At 41.7% G+C, this 20,822-nt stretch overlaps 1 protein-coding gene across 8 annotated transcripts in view; it reads left to right on the top strand.

Annotated features, from left to right (window-relative positions):
• The window catches only part of STAMBP (STAM binding protein), a 64,487-nt gene that overhangs the window by 28,532 nt on the left and 15,133 nt on the right, over positions 1-20,822 (top strand). For 5 of the 8 annotated variants that reach the window (XR_014841646.1, XM_003125008.5, XM_085018902.1 and 2 more), the window contains exon 10: positions 1,071-1,725. Coding sequence is in view for 4 of the 8 variants with exons in the window: in XM_003125008.5 (XP_003125056.1) it covers positions 1,071-1,127 (57 nt within the window). In the remaining 4 variants the exon portion in view is untranslated. The other 3 variants (XR_014841645.1, XR_014841644.1, XR_014841643.1) reach the window with 3 other exon arrangements.

The following is a 20,822-nucleotide window of genomic DNA, read 5'->3' as shown; positions in this document are numbered from 1 at the left end:
AAAAAAAAAAAAATCAGGGTTATTTCTTATCACTCCCATAACTGAAACTTAGACCCTGTGGAATGACAGCTTTCAGCTGGGTATGAGAAAGAACTTTCAGACATATCCGCTCATAAATAGGTTAGTCTGCCTTAGAATGTAATAAATGTCTAGATACCAGAATGTTGAAAAAGAGGCTGCACAATCCCCTCAAAATGCCTAGGCTTCAGTTAGAATGACTTCTTGTGCATGCATGCCAAGTGGGAACATTCCCGTGTGAGGGTGGGTATATTTTATTATCTGGTTGACATAACGACCCCAAAAACTGCAGTGAATTTTAAATGTGTGTGCGTATATACTCTTTTTTTTTTGCTGTGAAGGACATCTTTAACTTGTAAAATTTATAAATAAAATAACATAGTTACTTATGTATATACTTTTTAATTTATGTGTGTAGTTTTTGGCCACACCCACAGCATGTGGAAGTTCCCAGGCCAGGGATCCAATCTGAGTTGCAACAAATGTATTTTTTATGAATGACTCTAGAACATACATACATTTGAAAAATAAATGAAGACATGTGGGCCCACATTAATTCAGGCTACAGGTCTGGATTGGTGAAAGGAATACTCCCTGGAGCCCTTAGCGTAAATGCGAGGTAAGTAGCAGTCTGGCTGCCAGCCTGGGAACCACTAGCCAGGGCGAGCATTTTTTTTTTTTAATTAATTAATTATTATTATTTTTTTTTTTTTGGTCTTTTTGCCATTTCTTGGGCCACCCCCGCGGCATATGGAGGTTCCTAGGCTAGGGGTCCAATCGGAGCTGTAGCCGCCGGCCTACACCAGAGCCACAGCAACTCGGGATCCAAGCTGAGTCTGCAACCTACACCACAGCTCACAGCAATGCTGGATCGTCGACCCACTGAGCAAGGCCAGGGATCGAACCTGCAACCTCATGGTTCCTAGTCTGATTCGTTAATCACTGTGCCACAACGGGAACTCCCAGAGTGAACATTTTAAGTAAGGAATTTTAAAAGATGACTTCCCAGAATTTTCCAGAACTTTCCCTTTCTCTTTTTTCTCCTATTGCAGAGCTGCAGCCATGTGACTGTTGTGGACAGAGCAGTGACCATCATAGACCTTCGATGAGAGTTTGACTCAGACACCTCCCAAGAACTATAAAACCATATCAGTGTACTGTAGCCCCTTAATTTAGGCTTTCCAGAAAGCTCTGGAAGCTTTTTTAAACAGGATAGAAAGTGAGTATCACCGGGGGGAGAACTGATTTTCTATTTCTGGTTTGAAAAGAATGTTTTTTAGGCACATCTGGGAAATAGCATGATCATGCTAAAACAACTTTTCAGTCTGCCTGTAACTAAAAAACTAAGGTGAAAAAATGATGGAATGAACACTCATATACCCTTTGTTCTAAATTCACCAATTGTTAACGTTTTTTTCCCTCTCAGATATCCTTCTGATTTCTCTGCCAACTTGTTTATTGTTTACCTTTGGACTAATTAAGGGCATCTATGCAGACATTTGGAAGCCATTTAAAAAATCTTTGGGTTTTTCTGTGGTTTACGGCAATATTAATGAAGCTTATTATAAGGCTGAGGGAGAGTTCACTATGTCTGACCAGATGGCGAGGCTCGAAAACCCTGAAGAATGATTTTGTCAGGAATTACTGTTATTTAACAGATATTTCAGGATATTTTTTCTTCTACAATAAAGTAACAATTAACTTATATATATTTGTTGTGCTCTAGAATGATCTGTTGGATCGAGCATTGTATAAACAGGTAAACTAAAAGGTCTGGTTATTAGGGGAAAATGGAATTTGAAATCAACAGACATCGAAGGTATGTCCCAGTTCACTTTTTTTGGGAGAGGGGGCTTTTAGGGCCACACCCTCACCAAATGGAAGATTCCATGCTAGGGGTCAAATCAGAGATGTAGCCACCGGCCTATGCCACAGCCATAGGAATATGAGATCCGTAACCAACTGAGCAAGGCCAGGGATCGAACATGCATCCTCATGGATACTAGTCAGATTCGTTTCCTCTGAGCCACGACGGGATCTCCTGTCCCAATTCACTTTTAATTGTTCCGTCTTCTCCCTCTGCCTGTTGCCATCCTCCAGGGGTGTGACATCACCTCTGTTCTTTTGGTGCTGTCTCAAGTGGGTCATCCCATTCACTTCCTCCTTGTGCCCTAAAAGCTTTCAATAGAGGATAATAAGGCCTTTGTTTGGAGTACCAGGTTACACTCCAAATAAATGATTATATTCCCATGCCACCCCACCCTACTAGTTTTATTTGTGTTGGCTATTCTTTTCTAACGTAGGCAACATCTAGGAAGATGTTTGAAGCTGCAATTGATTCTGTATTTTTCCTGCGAGCTGAGCCTAGAAATGAAATAGTGGTATTTTTGTGACCCCTCAGGTCAGGGAGGAGAATGATTTTTTTTTTTCCTATCAAAATTCAGTGGAAGGAAAAAAAAATCTGCAAATGTATAAAGTTTTGCCTCACTTAAGAATTTTGTGTCCTAGGAGTTCTCCTGTGGCGCAGCAGGTTAAGGATCCAGTGTTGTCACCACAGCAGCTTGGGTTGCTGCCGTGGCACAGGTTCTGTCCCTGGTCTGGGAACTTCACATGCCATGGGCATGGCAAAAAAAAAAAAAAAAAAAGAAGAAGAAGAAATAAAATGTTGTGTCCAGAATATATTAGGTCTTTATTACTTAGGTTAGAGGCTCTCAAACTATTCCCCTGAAAGAACCAAGTCTCTATATTCCCCTTCTTATAGGTTCTTGACTCTGAAGATACTGGAAATTCTTCTGCAGCTTTGGAGTAGGTGGGGATGTGGGGCTAGGTGGGTCTGGGCAAGGGGAGGAGTACCTCTGTAGTCACTGCCCTCTTTTCCCTGCTGTGGCCTCAGAGGCAGCCTGGACTCCTCCACCCAGCCCCTGACAGTCCTCTACTTGCCTGGCCCCACACTTTCCAGGAAGTGCACCCCTTCTTCCCACTCTCAAGACGACCGCTTAGTTTAGGACCTTATTACCCCTTACTTGAACTGTTGCAATAGGCTTCTATCTGCCCTCTTTGTTTTTCATGTTTCTTGACTCCAGTCTCTTCTGCCTAGTACAGGTAGAAGCTTCTCACCTTACAACCATCCTCATTTTTCCTCTCTTGCTCAAAAACATACAGTAGCTTTCAATTGCTCTTAAAATCTAAATTTAGCCTTTGTTGTGAACTTTCTAAATATGGCCACATAAAGCTCTCATCCCTGGCTGCACATTCAAATACCTCTAGAACTTCTCGAAGAATGCTGATACCCATGCCCCACCCCACCCCCAATGAAATCCAGCTCTCTGGAGTGGGACCCAGACATGGTTTTGGTTTGGGTTTTGTCTTTAAAGCTGCTAGGGTTCTCAAGTGCAGCCAGGGTTGAAAACCACCATTCCTAAGAATTGCAAGCTCTCTTATCAATCTTTGCACATCATAGACATTCAAGGAATGTTTGTTGAACCAAAGGGTACTGTATCATAGACTGCAACCACATTGATCATTTGCTGTTTAGAAAATGGCCACATTTTCTTGCCTCTGCTCCTGTACACGAGAAATCTCAGTGCCTAAACAGGTGCAGGAAATCAGCCTGCAGATGCTCTCTTGAGGCTTGGTACAGTCTAGCTGTGGCAGAGACACTTTGAACAGGCCAGCTTTAGTGCCTCACTTCACCCTTCCTCTGTGGAAGGACGTGGGTTTGATCCCTGGCCTTGCTCAGTAGGTTAAGGATCTGGCGTTGCCATGAGCTGTGGTGTAGGTCAAAGACACGTCTCGGATACCGAGTTGCTGTGGCTGTGGCTGTGGCGTTGGCTTCAGCTCTGATTCAACCCCTGGCCTGGGAACCTTCATATGCTGAGGGTGTAGCCCTAAAAAAGACAAAAGACAAAAAAAAAAAAAAAAGTGAATGTCATGGGGATGTAATGTACAGCATGGTGACTAGTTAATTATACTCTATTGTGTATTTGAAAGTGTCTAGGAAAGTGAATTTAAGTTTTCATCAAAAAAAAAAAATCTTAATGCCTATCCCCTTGACTGCTGATCACTTCTTCTGGGTTTCAGTTACCCCCGTTGAAGAAATTTTTCACGTGGGGGTTGAATGGAGACTGCTAGGAGCAAAGCTTTAGTGACATGAGAGCCCAGTGAATCCTGTGACTTTGGTCTGTTTCAGATGGACTTTGAGAACAGTTTTAGAACCAGACCAGATGTTGTTTCCTAGAAAACAGTCTGTCATTTGGTATTGTGTCTCCTAACCTCTCCCTGCTGTGTCTCAGTGTGTTAACCCTATCTGGGTTTGGAGACCAGTTTGTCCAAGGATATTTTAAGCCTGCAAGCCCACAGTAGAACTTGAGAGGCAAGGCTCATTTGTTTTTGTGAGGAGCTTTGCTGCGGGCACTGAGAAGGCCTCCTTGGATCAGGACCATCGGAACATTATCCTCTGGAGAGGAAGTGCCAGATGGAACATTTAAGACTTTGCTTCTTAGACACAGCTGTTCATTCACCAGCAAGTCACTTAACTTCCCAAACTGCTTTAAAATCTATAAAGTGGGATCTGTCTAATATGCCTACTTCAAATGAGGACAGAATCAAGTCCATATGCAACTATGTGAGTTGTGAAGATGCTATAAAGGTTGAAGATACTTAATCATTGTACAACTATAAATGTAATAAAATTCATTGAGTAATAAAAAAAGAAAGAAAAAAAAGATTAAAGGTATTTGTTATTTGTATCTCTGGAAACGTTAGAGTTGAGGTGCCATCGCTTCCACCTACTGGACCTCTAGCCCATCCACTTCCAGCCAGAGGACTCTTCATAACTTATTCACATTCTTTATCACTAACTGGGCCTCAGCTCCAAATATTTTTTGGGGGTCTGCCCCGATATTCTGAGCTGGAAAACTGAGAACCTCAAGAACTAGTAGAAACATTCCAGAAGATTAAGATGGCGGAATAGAAGGACTGGAGCTCAACTGCTCTTTTAAAAACAACGAAATTACAACCAAATGCTGAGCAACCTTCAACCAAGTGGACTGGAAACTTTCAAAAAGATATCCTACTCCCGAAGACAAAGAGGATGCCACATCAAGAGAAGGGGCGATTATGTGATATAAGCAACCCCATACCTCCCGGGTGGGAAAGCCCACAGACTGGAAAGTAACTGTATCGCAAGAGACTCATGCACAGGAGTGAGAGTTCTGAGCCCCACGTCAAATACCCACGCCTGGGATCTGGCACTGGGGGAAAGAGCCCCCAGAGCATCTGGCTTTGGAGGCCAGTGGGGCTCATACACAGGAGCTCCACAGGAATGGGGGAAATGTAGACCCTGCTCTTGAAAGGTGCACACAGACTTTCACATGCACTGGGTCCCAGGGCAAAGCAAAGGCTTCATAGGAATCTGGGTTGGACTTGACTGCAGTTCTTGGTGGATCTCCTGGGAAAACAGGTGAATGGCTTGTTGTGGGGGAAGGGCATTGGAGGCAAAGCTCTTGGAAAGTGTGTGTTTCTCTGGAGGTGGCCATTTTGGGAGAATCTGGCCCCATCCATCAGTAAACAGGCTGCCCAAAGAACCCCCTGGTACACAGCCACCTCTAACCTCACCCAGAGACAAAGCCCCACTCACCAGAGGGATAGGAATCAGCCCCACCTACCAGTGGGCCGGCACCAGCCCCTCCCATCAGGAAGCCTACAGCAAGCCCCTGTACCAATTTCAGCCACAAGAGGGCCAGACACCAGAAGTAAGAGGCTATAACTCTATTGTATGCAAAAAGGTCACCACACCAAAAACCTATAAAAATGAAAAGGCAGAGAACTATAACTCAGATAAGGGAGAAAGAACCCCAGAAAAACAGCTAAGTGATCGGGAAATTCTCAGCCTCCAGGAAAAAGACTTTAGATTGTTGATGCTGAAGATGATGCAAGACATTGGAAATAAACTGGAGGCAAAGATGGATAATTTACAGGAAACCCTGAGCAAAGAAATACAAAACTCAAGCAAGAAGAGATGCAAAATACAATAACTGAAATGAAAAATTCATTAGAAGCAGGCAACAGCAGAATACAGGAGGCAGAAGAATGAATCAGTGAGGTGGAGGACAGATTAGTAGAAATTACGAATGAGGAACAGAAATGAGAAAAAAGATTGAAAAGAAATGAAGAGAGTCTCAGAGAACTCTGGGACAACGTTAAACACCCCAACATCCGTAGTATAGGGGTGCCAGAAGGAAAAGAGAGAGAGAAAGAGACAGAAAAAATATTCGAAGAGATAATAGCCGAAAACTACCCCAACATGGGAAAGGAACCACCCACTCAAATCCAGGAAGTGCAACGAATACCATATAAAATAAACCCAAGGAGGACCATCCCAAGACACATATTAATCAAACTGACCAAAATTAAAGACAAAGAGAAAATATTGAAAGTAGCTATGGAAAAAAATAACATAACAAGGGAACCCCGATAAGGTTATTGGCAGATTTTTCAGCAGAAACTCTGCAGGCCAGAAGGGAGTGGCATGATATACTTGTGATGGAAAGGAAAAAACCTCCAATCAAGATTACCCAGCAAGGCTCTCATTCAGATTTGAAGGAGAAATCAAAAGCTTCACAGATAAGCAAAAGCTAAAAGAATTCAGCAACACTAAACCAGCTTTACAACAAATAGTAAAGGAACTTCTCTAGGCAGAAAAGAAAAGGCCACAACCAGAAACAAAAATACCACAAATGACAAGGCTCCCCAGTAAAGGTACATATACAGTAAAGATACGAAATCATCCATGCACAATTATGCAACCAAAATCAGAATTCATGAGAAGAGAAGGGTACATATGCAGGACACTGGAGATGCACTTGCACTTAAGAGACCAACAACTTAATCTCATATAGACTCATATCAAAAATTCAGAATAACAGCAAACCAAAAATCTACATTGATATACAAACAAATAAGAAAAATGAACTCAAGAACCAGTAGAAACATTCCAAATTTCTACTTACTTTCCCAGAGCAGGTCCTAAAGAGATTTTACCTTTTATCCCTTTGTCTCCCCCACACCCGTTTGAACCTCCCACTTTTTTTGTTCCAACTATTTCTTGACATGAAAGAAGAGAACTTTGAACCTCTTCACAGAAATCTTTTTTTTTTAAGTTTTGTTTAGATTTTATTTCCATATTTTCTTTAGTTTCAAGTGAAACGTGGCATAATTTTATTTTTTATTTTTTTAATTACTCAATTTATTATGTTTATAGCTGTACAGTGATCATAACAACCCACTTTTATAGCATTTCCGTTCCAAACCCCCAGCTCATTCCCCCACCCTCCAACCCATCTCCTTTGCAAACCATAAGTTTTTCAAAGTCTGTGAGTCAGTATCTGTTCTGCAAAGAAGTTCATTGTGTCCTTTTTTCAGATTCTGCATGTAAGTGATAGCATTTGATGTTGGTGTCTCATGATAATTGACTTGATTTAGCATGGCAGTTTCTAGGTCCATCCATGTTGCTAAAAATACCGTTATTTCGTTCCTTTTAATGGCCGAGTAATATTCCATTGTGTATATGTACCACATCTTCTTGATCCACTCCTCTGTCGATGGACATTTAAGTTGTTTCCATGTCTTGGCTATTGAAAATAGTGCTGCAGTGAGCATTGGAGTACATGTGTCTTTTTGAGTCATGGTTTTCTCTGGAGATGCCCAGGAGTGGGATTGCTGGATCAAATGGTAGTTCTATTTTGAGTTTTCTAGGGGATCTCCATACTGTTTTCCACAGTGGTTGCACCAATTTACATTCCCACCAACAGCGTAATAGGGTTCTTTTTTCTCCACACCCTCTCCAGCACTTATTGTTTGTAGACTTTTTGATGATGGCCATTCTGGCTGGTGTAAGGTGGTACCTCATACTCTTTTTTTTTTTTTCCCCGCTGTACAGCATGGGGGTCAAGTTATTCTTACATGTATACATTTTCCCCCCACCCTTTGTTCTGTTACAATATGAGTATCTAGACATAGTTCTCAATGCTACTCAGCAGGATCTCCTTGTAAATCTATTCTAAGTTGTATCTGATAACCCCAAGCTCCTGTTCCCTCCCACTCCCTCCCTCTTCTGTCTGGCAGCCACAAGTCTATTCTCTAAGTCCATGATTTTCTTTTCTGTGGAGATGATCATTTATGCTAGATGTTAGATTCCAGTTATAAGTGATATCATATAGTATTTGTCTTTGTCTTTCTGACTCATTTCACTCAGTAGGAGAGTCTCTAGTTCCAACCATGTTGCTGCAAATGGCATTATGTCATTCTTTTTTTACAGCTGAGTAGTATTCCATTGTGTATATATACCACATCTTCCGAATCCAATCATTTGTTGATGGACATTTGGGTTGTTTCCATGTCCTGGCTATTGTGAATAGTGCTGCAATGAACATGCGAGTGGGTGCATGTGTCTCTTTTAAGTAGAGTTTTGTCCGGATAGATGCCCAAGAGTGGGATTGCGGGGTCATATGGAAATTCTATGTATAGATTTCTAAGGTATCTCCAAACTGCTCTCCATAGTGGCTGTACCAGTTTACATTCCCACCAACAGTGCAGGAGGGTTCCCTTTTCTCCACACCCCCTCCAGCACTTGTTATTTGTGGACTTATTAATGATGGCCATTCTGACTGGTGTGAGGTGGTATCTCATGGTAGTTTTGATTTGCATTTCTCTTATAATCAGCAATGTTGAGCATTTTTTCATGTGTTTGTTGGCCATCTATATATCTTCTTTGGAGAACAGTCTATTCAGGTCTATTGCCCATTTTTCCATTGGTTGATTGGCTTTTTTGCTGTTGAGTTGTATAAGTTGCTTATATATTCTAGAGATTAAGCCCTTGTCCATTGCATTATTTAAAACTATTTTCTTCCATTCTGTAAGTTGTCTTTTTGTTTTCTTTTGGGTTTCCTTTGCTGTGCAAAAGCTTTTCAGTTTGATTAGGTCCCATTGGTTTATTTTTGCTCTTATTTCTACTGCTTTGGGAGACTGACCTGAGAAAATATTCATGATGTTGATGTCAGAGAGTGTTTTACCTATGTTTTCTTCTAGGAGTTTGATGGTGTCCTGTCGTATATTTAAGTCTTTCAGCCATTTTGAGTTTATTTTTGTGCATGGTGTGAGGGTGTGTTCTAAGTTTCATTGCTTTGCATGCAGCTGTCCAGGTTTCCCAGCAATGCTTGCTGAATAGACTTTCTTTTTCCCATTTGATGTTCTTGCCTCCCTTGTCAAAGATTAATTGACCATAGGTGTCAGGGTTTATTTCTGGGTTCTCTATTCTGTTCCATTGGTCTGTCTGTCTGTTTTGATACCAGTACCACATTGTTTTGATGACTGTGGCTTTGTAATATTTCTTGAAGTCTGGGAAAGTTATGCCTCCTGCTTGGTTTTTGTTTCTCAGGAATGCTTTGGCAATTCTGGGTCTTTTGTTGTTCCATATAAATTTTTGGGTTGTTTGTTCTAGTTCTGTGAAAAATGTCATGGGTAATTTGATAGGGATTGCATTGAATCTGGAGATTGCTTTGGGTAGTATGGCCATTTTCACAATATTGATTTTTCCAATCCATGAACATGGAATATCTTTCCATTCCTTTACATCTTCTTTGATTTCTTTGATTAAAGTTTTATAATTCTTGGCATATAAGTCCTTTACCTCCTTGGTCAGGTGTATTTCAAGGTATTTGATTTTTTGAGGTGCAATTTTAAAGGTGTATTTTTGTATTCCTTTTCTGATATTTCATTGCTGGTATATAGAAAGGCAACTGACTTCTGAATGTTAATCTTATATCCTGCTACTTTGCTGAATTTATTAATCAGTTCAAGTAGTTTTTGGGTTGAGTCCTTAGGGTTTTCTATGTATAGTATCATGTCATCTGCATACAGTGACAGTTTTATCTCTTCTCTTCCTATATGGATGCCTTTTATTTCTTTTGTTTGTCGAATTGCTGTGGCTAGGACTTCCAAAACTATGTTGAATAGCAGTGGTGAGAGTGGGCATCCCTGTCTTGTTCCAGATTTGAGTGAGAAGTCATACTCTTTTGATTTGCATTTCTCTAATAATGATTGATGTTGAACATCTTTTCCTGTGTTTTTTGGTCATCCATATGTCTTCTTTGGAGAATTGTTTCGATCTTCTGCCCATTTTTTGATGGGGTTGTTTGTTTTTTGTTATTGAGCTGTAGGAGGTATTTATAAAATTTGGAGATTAATCCCTTGTCAGATGATTTATTTGCAAATATTTTCTCCCATTCTGTGGGTTGTCTTTCAGTTTTGTTTAGGGTTTCCTTTGCTGTGCAGAAACTTTTAAGTTTAATTAGGTCCCATTTGTTTATTTTTGTTTTTACTGTCATTACTCTAAGAGGTGGATCTGAGAAGATGTTGCTATGGTTTATGTCAGAGTGTTTGGCCCATGTTTTCCTCTAAGTTTTATAGTGTCTGGTCTTATATCTAGGTCTTTAATCCATTTTGAGTTTATTTTTGTGTATGGTGCTAGGGAGTGTTCTAATTTCATTCTTTTACATGTGGTTGTCCAGTTTTCCCAGCACCACTTATTGCACTGGCTGTCTTTTCTCCATTGTATATTCTTGCCTCCTTTGTCGTAGATTAGTTGGCTGTGGGTGCATGGGTTTAATACTGGGCTTTCTATCCTGTTCCACTGAACTATATTTCTGTCTTTGTGCCAGTATCATACGGTTTTGATGACTGTTGTTTAGAAATCTTTACTCCTTAATCCAGAGTTGAATGTTTTGGTTAACCTTTGCTTGCATGGCGTTAAAAGCTGGGCCTCAGCTTACAGGATATGCTTGGTATTACTCATTGTGCCTCTCGGATCGGGAATCCAGCCTTGTAACATGAATAACCATGGGATCTTGTATTGAGTCATGTGTTAGAAAGCCTGTTGGATCTGTGCCCTAACCTCCACCTTGTCGGAAACCAGCTCAACGCCTTGATTCAGACATTGTACCCTGGGCCTGTGCCACCACCCCAGTGTCCCCTTGTGCCTAAGGTCTGAATACAAGCAAGGACTCTCAGCAGAGGGAGCCAGCAGTCGAGCTCTTCTTCCAGCTGCCAAGGCAGATGGTTGTGCTGCCCAACAGGGTGGACAGAGGAAGATGTGCCTGCAATAAAGGCTGAAAGGGGAAGGTCAGAGAGGTAGGAGGAAACCAAGAGACAGTGAGGACAAGATGAGTCACTGCTATCTTGTCACTGAAACCAAGGAAAGCAACAGTTTAGAAAAGGGGAGTTTAGTGGTACCAAATGACTCAGGAGAGGTTTTCTAGGCTGAGGACCAAGGTGAATCTGGCACCTGGCAGTTAGCAAAGGTTTTCCCTGACAACCCCACCTAAAACACCTCCCTTATCACTCTACCACACCCCCTTCTTAACTGTCTGCACATAGCACTATCTTGGCTAAATTGTCCTGTTGACTTCTAGTGTGTGTATATAAAGTATATTCTGTGAAAACTGCAACTTTTTGGCTAGTTCACCCTTGTATTTTCAGCTCCCAAAATAAGCGCCTGACACTCAATAAGGTAGGAATAAATGCACAGAATTATCCAAATAAGTGGTAAAGCTTTGGGTTTTTTTTTTTTTTAAGGAACAGAATAGTAAATATACACACAGTTTGATTTTAAAGGCTGTACAGTTTAAAAATTAATCACAGAAGATTACCTCTTAGTAGGTACAAGAAGGAGAGGATGTGAGAAAATTAAAACTATGTATGTGGCCATTTACATAGAGATGAATAATAATGCAGTATCACAAATAAAAATTTCTGGACTTTCCAGAATGGCTATCATGTAAAAGTCTACAAATAACAAATGCTAGAGAAGGTATGGAGAAAAGGCAGCCCTCCTACACTATTGGTGGGCGTGTAAGTTCATGTGACCCCTATGGAAAACAGTATGGAGGTTCCTCAGAAAACTAAAAATTGAATTACTATATAATCCAGCAATCCCACTCTTGGGAGTATATCTGGAGAAAATTATAATTCAAGAAGATACATGCACCCCAGTGTTCATAGCAGCACTATTTACAATAGCCAAGACATGGAAACAACCTTAGTGGTGTCCACTAACACATGGGGTCCAAATTTTCCAGGATTGATCCCATAAGTTTTGGGGGAAATCTCCAAGTAGCTGTCCTCTAGTATGTGGGGTCTTTGTGACTACCCTTCATGAGTAGGGGCTGCCAAGAGATCTGGAGAACAATGGCCCCCAATGGCTCTTCTAGTCTATCAAGGTGAGATTTTGTAACTGGCTACTAGCTCTCTAGAAGGAACTGGTATTTCTCCTGCTTTTGAGATGTAAGTGATCTTCCTGGGATTTCTGGAACTTTAATCTCTAAGAGTAAAGGAGGAAAAAGATTTTAGGTGAACTATAGAAATACTTATTTTGGGAATGTCTATCTATAATAGCCTCTTCAGCTTTTGGTTAGTTTGAAACTAAACCAAGTTACATGAAGAGAATTTATTGACTGGAGTGACCGTTGTGGCTCAGTAGTTAATCAACCCAATTAGCATCCATGAGGAAGCAGATTCAATCCCTGACATCACTCAGTGGATTAAGGATCTGACATCACCATGAGCTGTGGCGTAGGTCGTAGACACAGCTCAGATCCCGTGTGGCTGTGGCTATGACATAGGCCAGCAGCTACAGCTCCAATTTGACCCCTAGCCTGGGAACATCCATAATCTGCTAGTGTGGCCCTAAAAAGACCAAAAAAAAAAAAAATAGAGAATTTATTGACTGTCTGGGTCATTTCAAATAGAATAAATTTTGGAACATTAATTGCTGAGTGGGTATAAGTACACCTATCTTTGCCTCCTTAGCAGAGGAAGACTAAAGTAGAAGTCTCCCAATTAGAAAATGCACAATTGCTTGCTTCTTGGTTTTTTTGCCTGAGATTAAGGTTGTCAAGGATTCAGATTATAATCAGTCATAATTCTAGTTATTGTAACCAAGTTTCTTTATCGATTACATTGTGATACGGTGTTGAACTGTGCCCTTTAAAGTCTTTTGTTTTGCTAGAAACAGTTATTGTTTTTCTCTGATGCTTTTGCAAAAGTACTTCATCTTTAAGAGGATTCATAGGAAGGATCTTTGGACAAATAACAGGTCACTGATAAATTTCAGATAATACTGCTGAAGTGGGTAAGAAATTAAAGAATCCTAATGGAAGGCCTAATCCTGTCACAGGAAGAGAGACCCCCTTCCAGGGCCTGAGAGTGGGCTATTGTCTAACACTTGGAAATGAGTTATCTGAGGAGACACACATGCTGACAAAGCAAAAGACTTTATTGAGAAGGGGTACCTGGGCAGAGAGCAGCATGGCGAGGGAACCTAGGAGAACTCTGCCACATGGCTCACAGCCTCAAGTTTTATGGAAATAGGGTTAGTTTCTGTCTTAGCTCTGGCCAATCATCTTGCCTGGTGTGACTCAGGGTCCTTCCTGGTGGCCTGAGCTTCTCTCAGCCAAGATGGATTCCAGCGCCAAGGATCCTAGGAAGTTGGTTGTCTCCTCCCTCCTACTGGACCCTCCTGAATTCTAGTTAGTTTAGGGGGAAGTGCTGTGTTTCCTCTGGAGCCTTTCGTTGTGACTCATGCAAGCAGTTATTATCTTGCCTGGCCAAAGCAGGCAGTTTTGGTCAATAGTTCCCTAACAACTTATAAAAAGTTAACAAAAGGATTAGTTACTGAGTGAAGTGGTGAATGTGGTTATAATGTTTACGGTTTATTTTGTCTGGAACATTACTGGTTTCGATCTGTGTTTTCCAGATATAGAGAAGCCCTTCCCCTCAAGGTGCTTATGACCTAACAGCAATTTGGTAAATTATGGTTCTGGCTAGAATCGAAATATTTTTCTTTTTTCTCTGCCTGATCCCTCCAGAAACTGGAGACTCTTGGGTTCTGAGCAGGCTTGTCAGGTGAATGGGAAAGATGGACTCCTGGCATGCGTAAGAATACTGATATTTTGGGGATTTCTCAAAAAGAGAACTCCAGGAGTTCCCGTTGTGGTGCAGTGGTTAACAAATCCAACTAGGAACCATGAGGTTGCGGGTTCAATCCCTGGCCCTGCTCAGTGGGTTAAGGATCCAGCCTTGCCATGAGCTGTGGTGTAGGTTGCAGATGCGGCTCGGATCCCTCGTTGCTGTGGCTCTGGTGTAGACCGGTGGCTACAGGTCCGATTAGACCCCTAGCCTGGGAACTCCATATGCCGCAGGAGCAGCCCTAGAAAAGGTAAAAAAAAGACCAAAAAAAAAAAGAGAGAGAGAGAACTCCACCAAGGCAGAATCTGAGGGCAGGCCTTTGGCATGGCTTTCCTAACCTTGAGGGGCCTTTTGGGAATTTCGTCTGAGACTCCTGAGGAATTACATCAGAGTCAATGTGGAGGAGCCTATGTGGTCAATGGACCAGACTTCTTTTGCAAACAAATTAGCCTTGCTTTGGCTGAGTTCAGTAGAGATGAGGGTGATTTTAGACAAAAAGATTATGTTTCAATAGATATGAAATTCTAGTCCTGTATTTATGAAAGTTATTGTGTTAGCCATACTTGTGCCCTGATGTTCAAAAGGAAAAGAAAATTATCTAGTGGAATTAGCACAGAGTAACTACTCATGATATATCACTGCTTGCTTTGGGTCTACTGCTAAAACCGCATATACAATGCATGTGTGACAGTTGGGTATAAAGATAAAATGTATGGCCTATAAAGTATTTCTCCACTAACACACCTCTGAGCTTATTCATGATACCTGCTTGGTTTTCCCCCAGTGTGGATAAACTAGGCAAATATAAAGGAGGCCTAGCACCAAGGGACATGATCTATACCTGTGGCAAGCAGCTAAATTACCCTGGTACCTACTGAAAGATTTGCAGTCAAAAGGGGAAATGATACAAAACTGCAATGTTAGAGTTCTCTTGTGGTGTAGTGGGTAAAGGACCCGGCATTGGCACTGCAGCAGCTTGGGTCGCTGCCATGCTGTGCGTTTGATCCCTGAAATAGGAACTTCCATATGCCACATGTGTGCCCACCCCTCCCCCCCAAAAAAACTCCAAAAACCCTGCAGTATTGAAGTATGGGCAAGTCAGAAGGGTTACACATGGTCTAACTTAAATTCTAATGACCAGAGCAGCCTGTTTTGTGTCCTTTCAGGCATGCATTGTACATCTGCTTTGGCCTTTGAGAAAGGGAGTGCATTTGAGAATCAGAATGGAGTGACTGTGGTTCAGATATCTGAGGTAAAAGTAGGTGGCCATTGTAAAGCTGATTTTAGACATGTTCTTGTATTATCGAAAGGTTGAGTTTTTCTGAACTGTATTGCAAAGACCTCAGGCAAGTATGGTATTATCTCCCAGTGCTGTTACTGCTTGTATTTTGCTTAATTGTCATGATCTTCCCTGTGGTGTACCTATTTGATGCCTTACATTTCATCCCTAGCCTGAGTGGAAAAAACCTATTCAAGGACGGAGCAACAACACTGGCCTTACTGCGAAGAGAGTCTAATTGCTAGATCTACGGCAAGATGCCATTGTTGTCCTCCTCTGGATTTGCATGAAAACTTGACCCAGCTAATGTGACTCTGTGGGGACTACTGCCAGTGGGGGAGGAGTACTCTCACCCCCTTCTTGTCTCACATGCCAGTACATCAGAAAGACCCCCATCAGTGAACGTTACTGTACAACTGACTGCCCATAAGCCCCCCCGGCTACACTGTGTGGAATGGAATAGGCTGGCATCTGGACACACAGTCCAATGAGTGGGATTAACTGTTTTTGTTTGGAAAGACCTAATGGGTCCACCCCTAATGGCACTCAACTTAATCTAGGGTGGCCATACCCCCATCTGTATTGCATTTGTGGTATCTGGTTGCAGTGCCCCTCTGCATACCTGACCCCAGGGATATTGCAGAAGAGGGACGGACCAAGCCTGTAAGGGTCGTGCGGGTTATGTAGGGTGGAATGTATGATTAGGCCACTCAAGATGGCTGTTCTCTTCTTCTCTGGACATCCCCTACTTGACTAGTGCCTGCTTCACTTATACCCCTGTGCACATGGCTAATCTTCCTACGTACTTACCCCAGGCCCCAGCTAGTGATAGCTTATCAAAAAGGCATGCTCCTCACTGGTTTCCCTGGTAACTAATGAGCCAACATGACGTAATTCTCCCTATAACTGGCAATCTCCCCTCCCCCTGAAGTGAAGTCTGCCACCATGTCCTGCCCTCTGTCTGCCACACACATTGGGATGTCAGACATGTAAACTCCCCCATCCATTAAACCGTTCATATCTCTGTTGCTAAAGAAGAAAAATGTGTGTGTGTGTGTGTGTGAGAGAGAGAGAGAGAGAGAGAGAGAGAGAGAGTAGAGTCACTTCGCTGTACAACAGAAATTGATACATTAGGAATCAACTATAATTTTAAAAAATTCTTTTTAAACAAACAAAAAACCCACTCCTGGACTTTCTACGAATTGTTTAGAGAAGGAAATTTAGAACCTTAAGTGCTTTAATTATTTAATAAGAAAGAATCAGAGATATGAAATAAGTATTCGGCTCAAATTAAAAAAAACAAAAAACAAGATATGGTAGGAAAGCCAGGAGGAAGGAAAGAAATATTAAAGCATATATTACTGAATTTAAAAATAGGAGACTTGGGGGAGTTCCCATCGTGGCGCAGTGGTTAACGAATCTGACTAGGAACCATGAGGTTGCGGGTTCGGTCCCTGGCCTTGCTCAGTGGGTTAATGATCCGGCGTTGCCGTGAGCTGTGGTGTAGGTTGCAGATGCGGCTCGGATCCCTCGTTGCTGTGGCTCTGGCGTAGGCCGGTGGCTACAGCTCCGATTCGACCCCTAGCCTGGGAACCTCCATTTGCCGCGGGAGCGGCCCAAGAAATAGCAACAACAACAACAACAAAAGACAAAAAAAAAAAAAATAGGAGACTTGGAGTTCCCATTGTGGATCAGCGGGTTAAGAACCTGGCTCTAGGAGCTCTCCTGTGTTGCAGTGGATTAAGGATCTGGTACTGTGGCTGCTATGGTACAGGTTTGATCCCTGGCCTAGGAACTTACGTAAGCCATGGGTTTGGCCAAAAAAACAAAAAAAGAACCTGACACTGCCTAGAACCTGCCTCTTTGAAGATGTGGGTTTGATCCTTGGCCTCACTCAGTGGATTAAGGATCCAGCATTGCTGTGGCTGTGGCATAGGCCTTAGCTGGACCCACAGCCCAGAAACTTCCATATGCCTCGGGTGTGGCCATTAAAAAAATAAATAAAAATAAAAAATAGACTTGGTAAGTAAATTATAGTTATAAATTATAATTTTCACTTTGAAAAAACAATAAAGTTCCCTAAAAAAAAAGAAAAAAGAAAAAAGAGTTCCCATCATGCTCAGCAGAAACAAATCTGACTTGTAACCATGAGGTTGCGGGTCCCATCCCTGACCTAGCCCAGTGGGTTAAGGATCCAGCATGGCAGTAAGCCATGGTGTAGGTTGAAGACACAACTTAGATCTGATGTTGCTGAGGCTGTGGTGTAGGCTGGCAGCTGTAGCTCCGATTGGACCCCTAGACTGGGAACCTCCATATGCCACAGGTGTGACCCTTAAAAAAAAAAAGAAAAAGAAAAAAAGTAAATAAACTTTGAGGAAGAGGAATAATATATACAAAATTAGAAATGAAAAAAGGGATATGACAAATTGCCTTTTCAAAAAGTCCTCTGTATTGAGTTCCTGTCGTGGTTCAGTGGTTAACGAATCCAACTAGGAACCATGAGGTTGCGGGTTCAGTCCCTGCCCTTGCTCAGTGGGTTAACGATCCAGCGTTGCTGTGAGCTGTGGTGTAGGTTGCAGATGCGGCTCGGATCCCATGTTGCTGTGGCTCTGGCATAGGCCGGTGGCTGCAGCTCTGATTCAACCCCTAGCCTGGGAATCTCCATATGCCGCAGGAGCGGCCCAAGAAATAGCAAAAAAAAAAAAAAAAAAGACAAAAAAGTCATACAACATAAAATTTGCTGTCTTTTACCTTTTCTGTTTTTGAAATAATCTTTTTTTATTTTAGAATAGTCTGAATTACCAGTCATATCAACTGTATTATTTCTTCACCGTTCTCTTACCATTTCATTCTTTCCTACTTTCTTAATATTTTTTTTTTTTTTTTTTTTTTTTTTTTTTGCTTTTTAGGGCCAAACCCGAGGCATGTGGAAGTTCCTGGGCTAGGGGTTGAATCAGAGCCACAGCTGCTAGCCTACACCACAGCCATAGCAACTTGGGGTCTGAGACGAGTCTGCGACCTACACTGCAGCTTACAGCAATTCTAGATCCTGGACCCACAGAGTGAGGCCAGGGATCAATCCCACATCCTCGTGGATTCTAATTGGATTCGTTTCCACTGTGCCACCATGGGAACTCCCTTAACCATTTTTAAATGTACAATTCAGTAGTGTTAAGTATACTCATATTGCTAAGTAACAGATCTCCAGAACTTTTTAATCTTGCCAAACTGAAATTCTATAACCATTAAACCAAACTTTACTTTCCCCCTTCCCCCAGGCCCTGGCAACCAGCCTTCTATTTTCTTTTTTTCTTTCTTTTTTTTTTTTTTTTTGTCTTTTGTTGTTGTTGCTATTTCTTGGGCCGCTCCGGCAGCAAATGGAGGTTCCCAGGCTAGGGGTCGAATCGGAGCTGTAGCCACCGGCCTACGCCAGAGCCACAGCAACGCGGGATCCGAGCCGCATCTGCAACCTATACCACAGCTCACGGCAACGCCGGATCGTTAACCCACTGAGCAAGGGCAGGGACCGAACCCGCAACCTCATGGTTCCTAGTCGGATTCGTTAACCACTGCGCCACGACGGGAACTCCCAGCCTTCTATTTTCTATCTCAGTACTTCTTTAGATACTTCATATAAGTGGACTCATGCAGAATTTGTCTTTTTGTGACTGGCTTGTTTTACTTGGCATAATGCTGTCAGGGCTCATTTATGTTGTAAAATGTGTCAAAATGTCCTTTTCTAAGGCTGAATAATATTCCATTGTATGTATGCCACATTTTCTTTATCCATTCATCTGTCAGTTTACACTCTCCTTCTTGGCTAGTGTGAATAGTGCTTCTGTGGACATGAGTATATAAATATCTCTTGCTGTTTTAACTGTTGTAGAGCTTAGGAAAATAAGAAAACCATAAAGATTCAAAAAAAAAAAGGGGGGTAGAGTTCCTGTTATGGCTCAGCAGTAACAAAACCAACTAGTATCCATGAGGAAATGAGTTCAATCCCTGGCCTTGCTCAGTGGGTTAAGGATCCAGCATTGCTATGAGCTGTGCTATAGGTCACAGACATGGCTCGGATCCCTCGCTGCTGTGGCTGTGGCCTAGGCTGGCCACTGTAGCTCCTATTCAACCTCCCTAGCCTGGGAACTTCCATGTGCCACAGATGTGGCCCTAAATAGCAAAAAAAAAAAAAAAAAAAAAAAAAAAAGAAAGAAAGAAAGAAAAATAAAAGGAAAGGGAAAAGAAATGAAAAGAATGAAAAGAACATATTTCATTTTTATGAACACAACCTAATAAATCACATACATATACATTTGACATCAATCTCAACAATACAGATAAAAATTTCCTAAATAAGAGCATTAACAATTTCAGCAATGTAGTGAAGGAATAATATGTCATAACTGCCAGCCTTTGTTGTGCATCCCTGTTTAGAACTTGTCCATGACCTCCCAGCCAGTAAGTAGTGGGCTAGGATGGCAGCCCAGGTCTGCCCAACCCTCAAGCCCATGATGCATTTGATAAATTTATTGAGAAGGTAATGTTGGCCCCATAAAAGAAATCCACTAATATAGATTAAAAAAAAAAAAGGCTCAAGACTCAGTAGATAATAAGTTTTTGAAGATGAGAAGTAGCATTTATTCTTTTTTTTTTTTTTTTTTGGCTTTTTAGGCCCACACCCACAGCATATGGAGGTTCCCAGGCTAGGAGTCTAATGAGAGCTACAGCTGCCAGTCTACACCACAGCCACAGCAACTCGGGATCTGAGCCATGTCTGCGACCTACACCACAGCTCACCACAACACCGGATCCTTAACCCACTGATCGAGGCCAGGGATGGAACCCAAACCTCAGCATTCCTAGTTGGATTCATTTCTGATGTGCCATGACAGGAACTCCTTTATTTTTAAAACTCCCCTAGAATTCCGGCTGTGGTACAATAGGAGGTGCTGTCTCTGCAGCACCAGGACACAGGTTCAATCTCCAGCCTGGCAGATTGAACCTGTGGATTAAAGGATCTGGCTACAACGTAGGTTGCAACTGTGGCTCAGATCTGATCCCTGGCCTGGGAATTCCATGTGCCGTGGGGTAGCCAAAAAAAAAAAAAAAAAAACCAAACAAACAAACAAGCAAAAAACAGGCCTAATAAGAAAGAGCTGCAAAGTTGTCCATTAAAAGATATATATAAAACTTCTAAAGTAGCTTTCTAGTACAGTCAATAGCTAGTTGTGGCCGGGTGAAAATGATTTCTCTTTCACCCTAGCAACCAAAAACGATAAAATATCGTGGAACACAATTAATAGGAAACATGCAGGACTTATGTAAAGAACACGAAGCTGTGCAGAGGGATATGGAAAAAATAAATGGAAAGATGGACGTTCCATATTCCATGAGGAATAGTCTCAATGCTTTAAAGATGTTAATTCCTCTTTAAATAACCCATAAATTTAAATACAAGTCTACAAAAATTTCATTTTTTTAACTTAAAAATCATCAAAAAATGATT

Source organism: Sus scrofa, chromosome 3 (genome assembly GCF_054392235.1).
Source record: "Sus scrofa isolate SSC_HxYL_T2T_F1_AM1 chromosome 3, Sscrofa_HxYL_maternal_Yorkshire_Landrace_v2.0, whole genome shotgun sequence".
In the NCBI taxonomy this organism is placed as follows: Eukaryota; Metazoa; Chordata; class Mammalia; order Artiodactyla; family Suidae; genus Sus; species Sus scrofa.
Note: the sequence above shows the minus strand (reverse complement) of the source record. Positions and strands in the feature narration are given on the sequence as shown.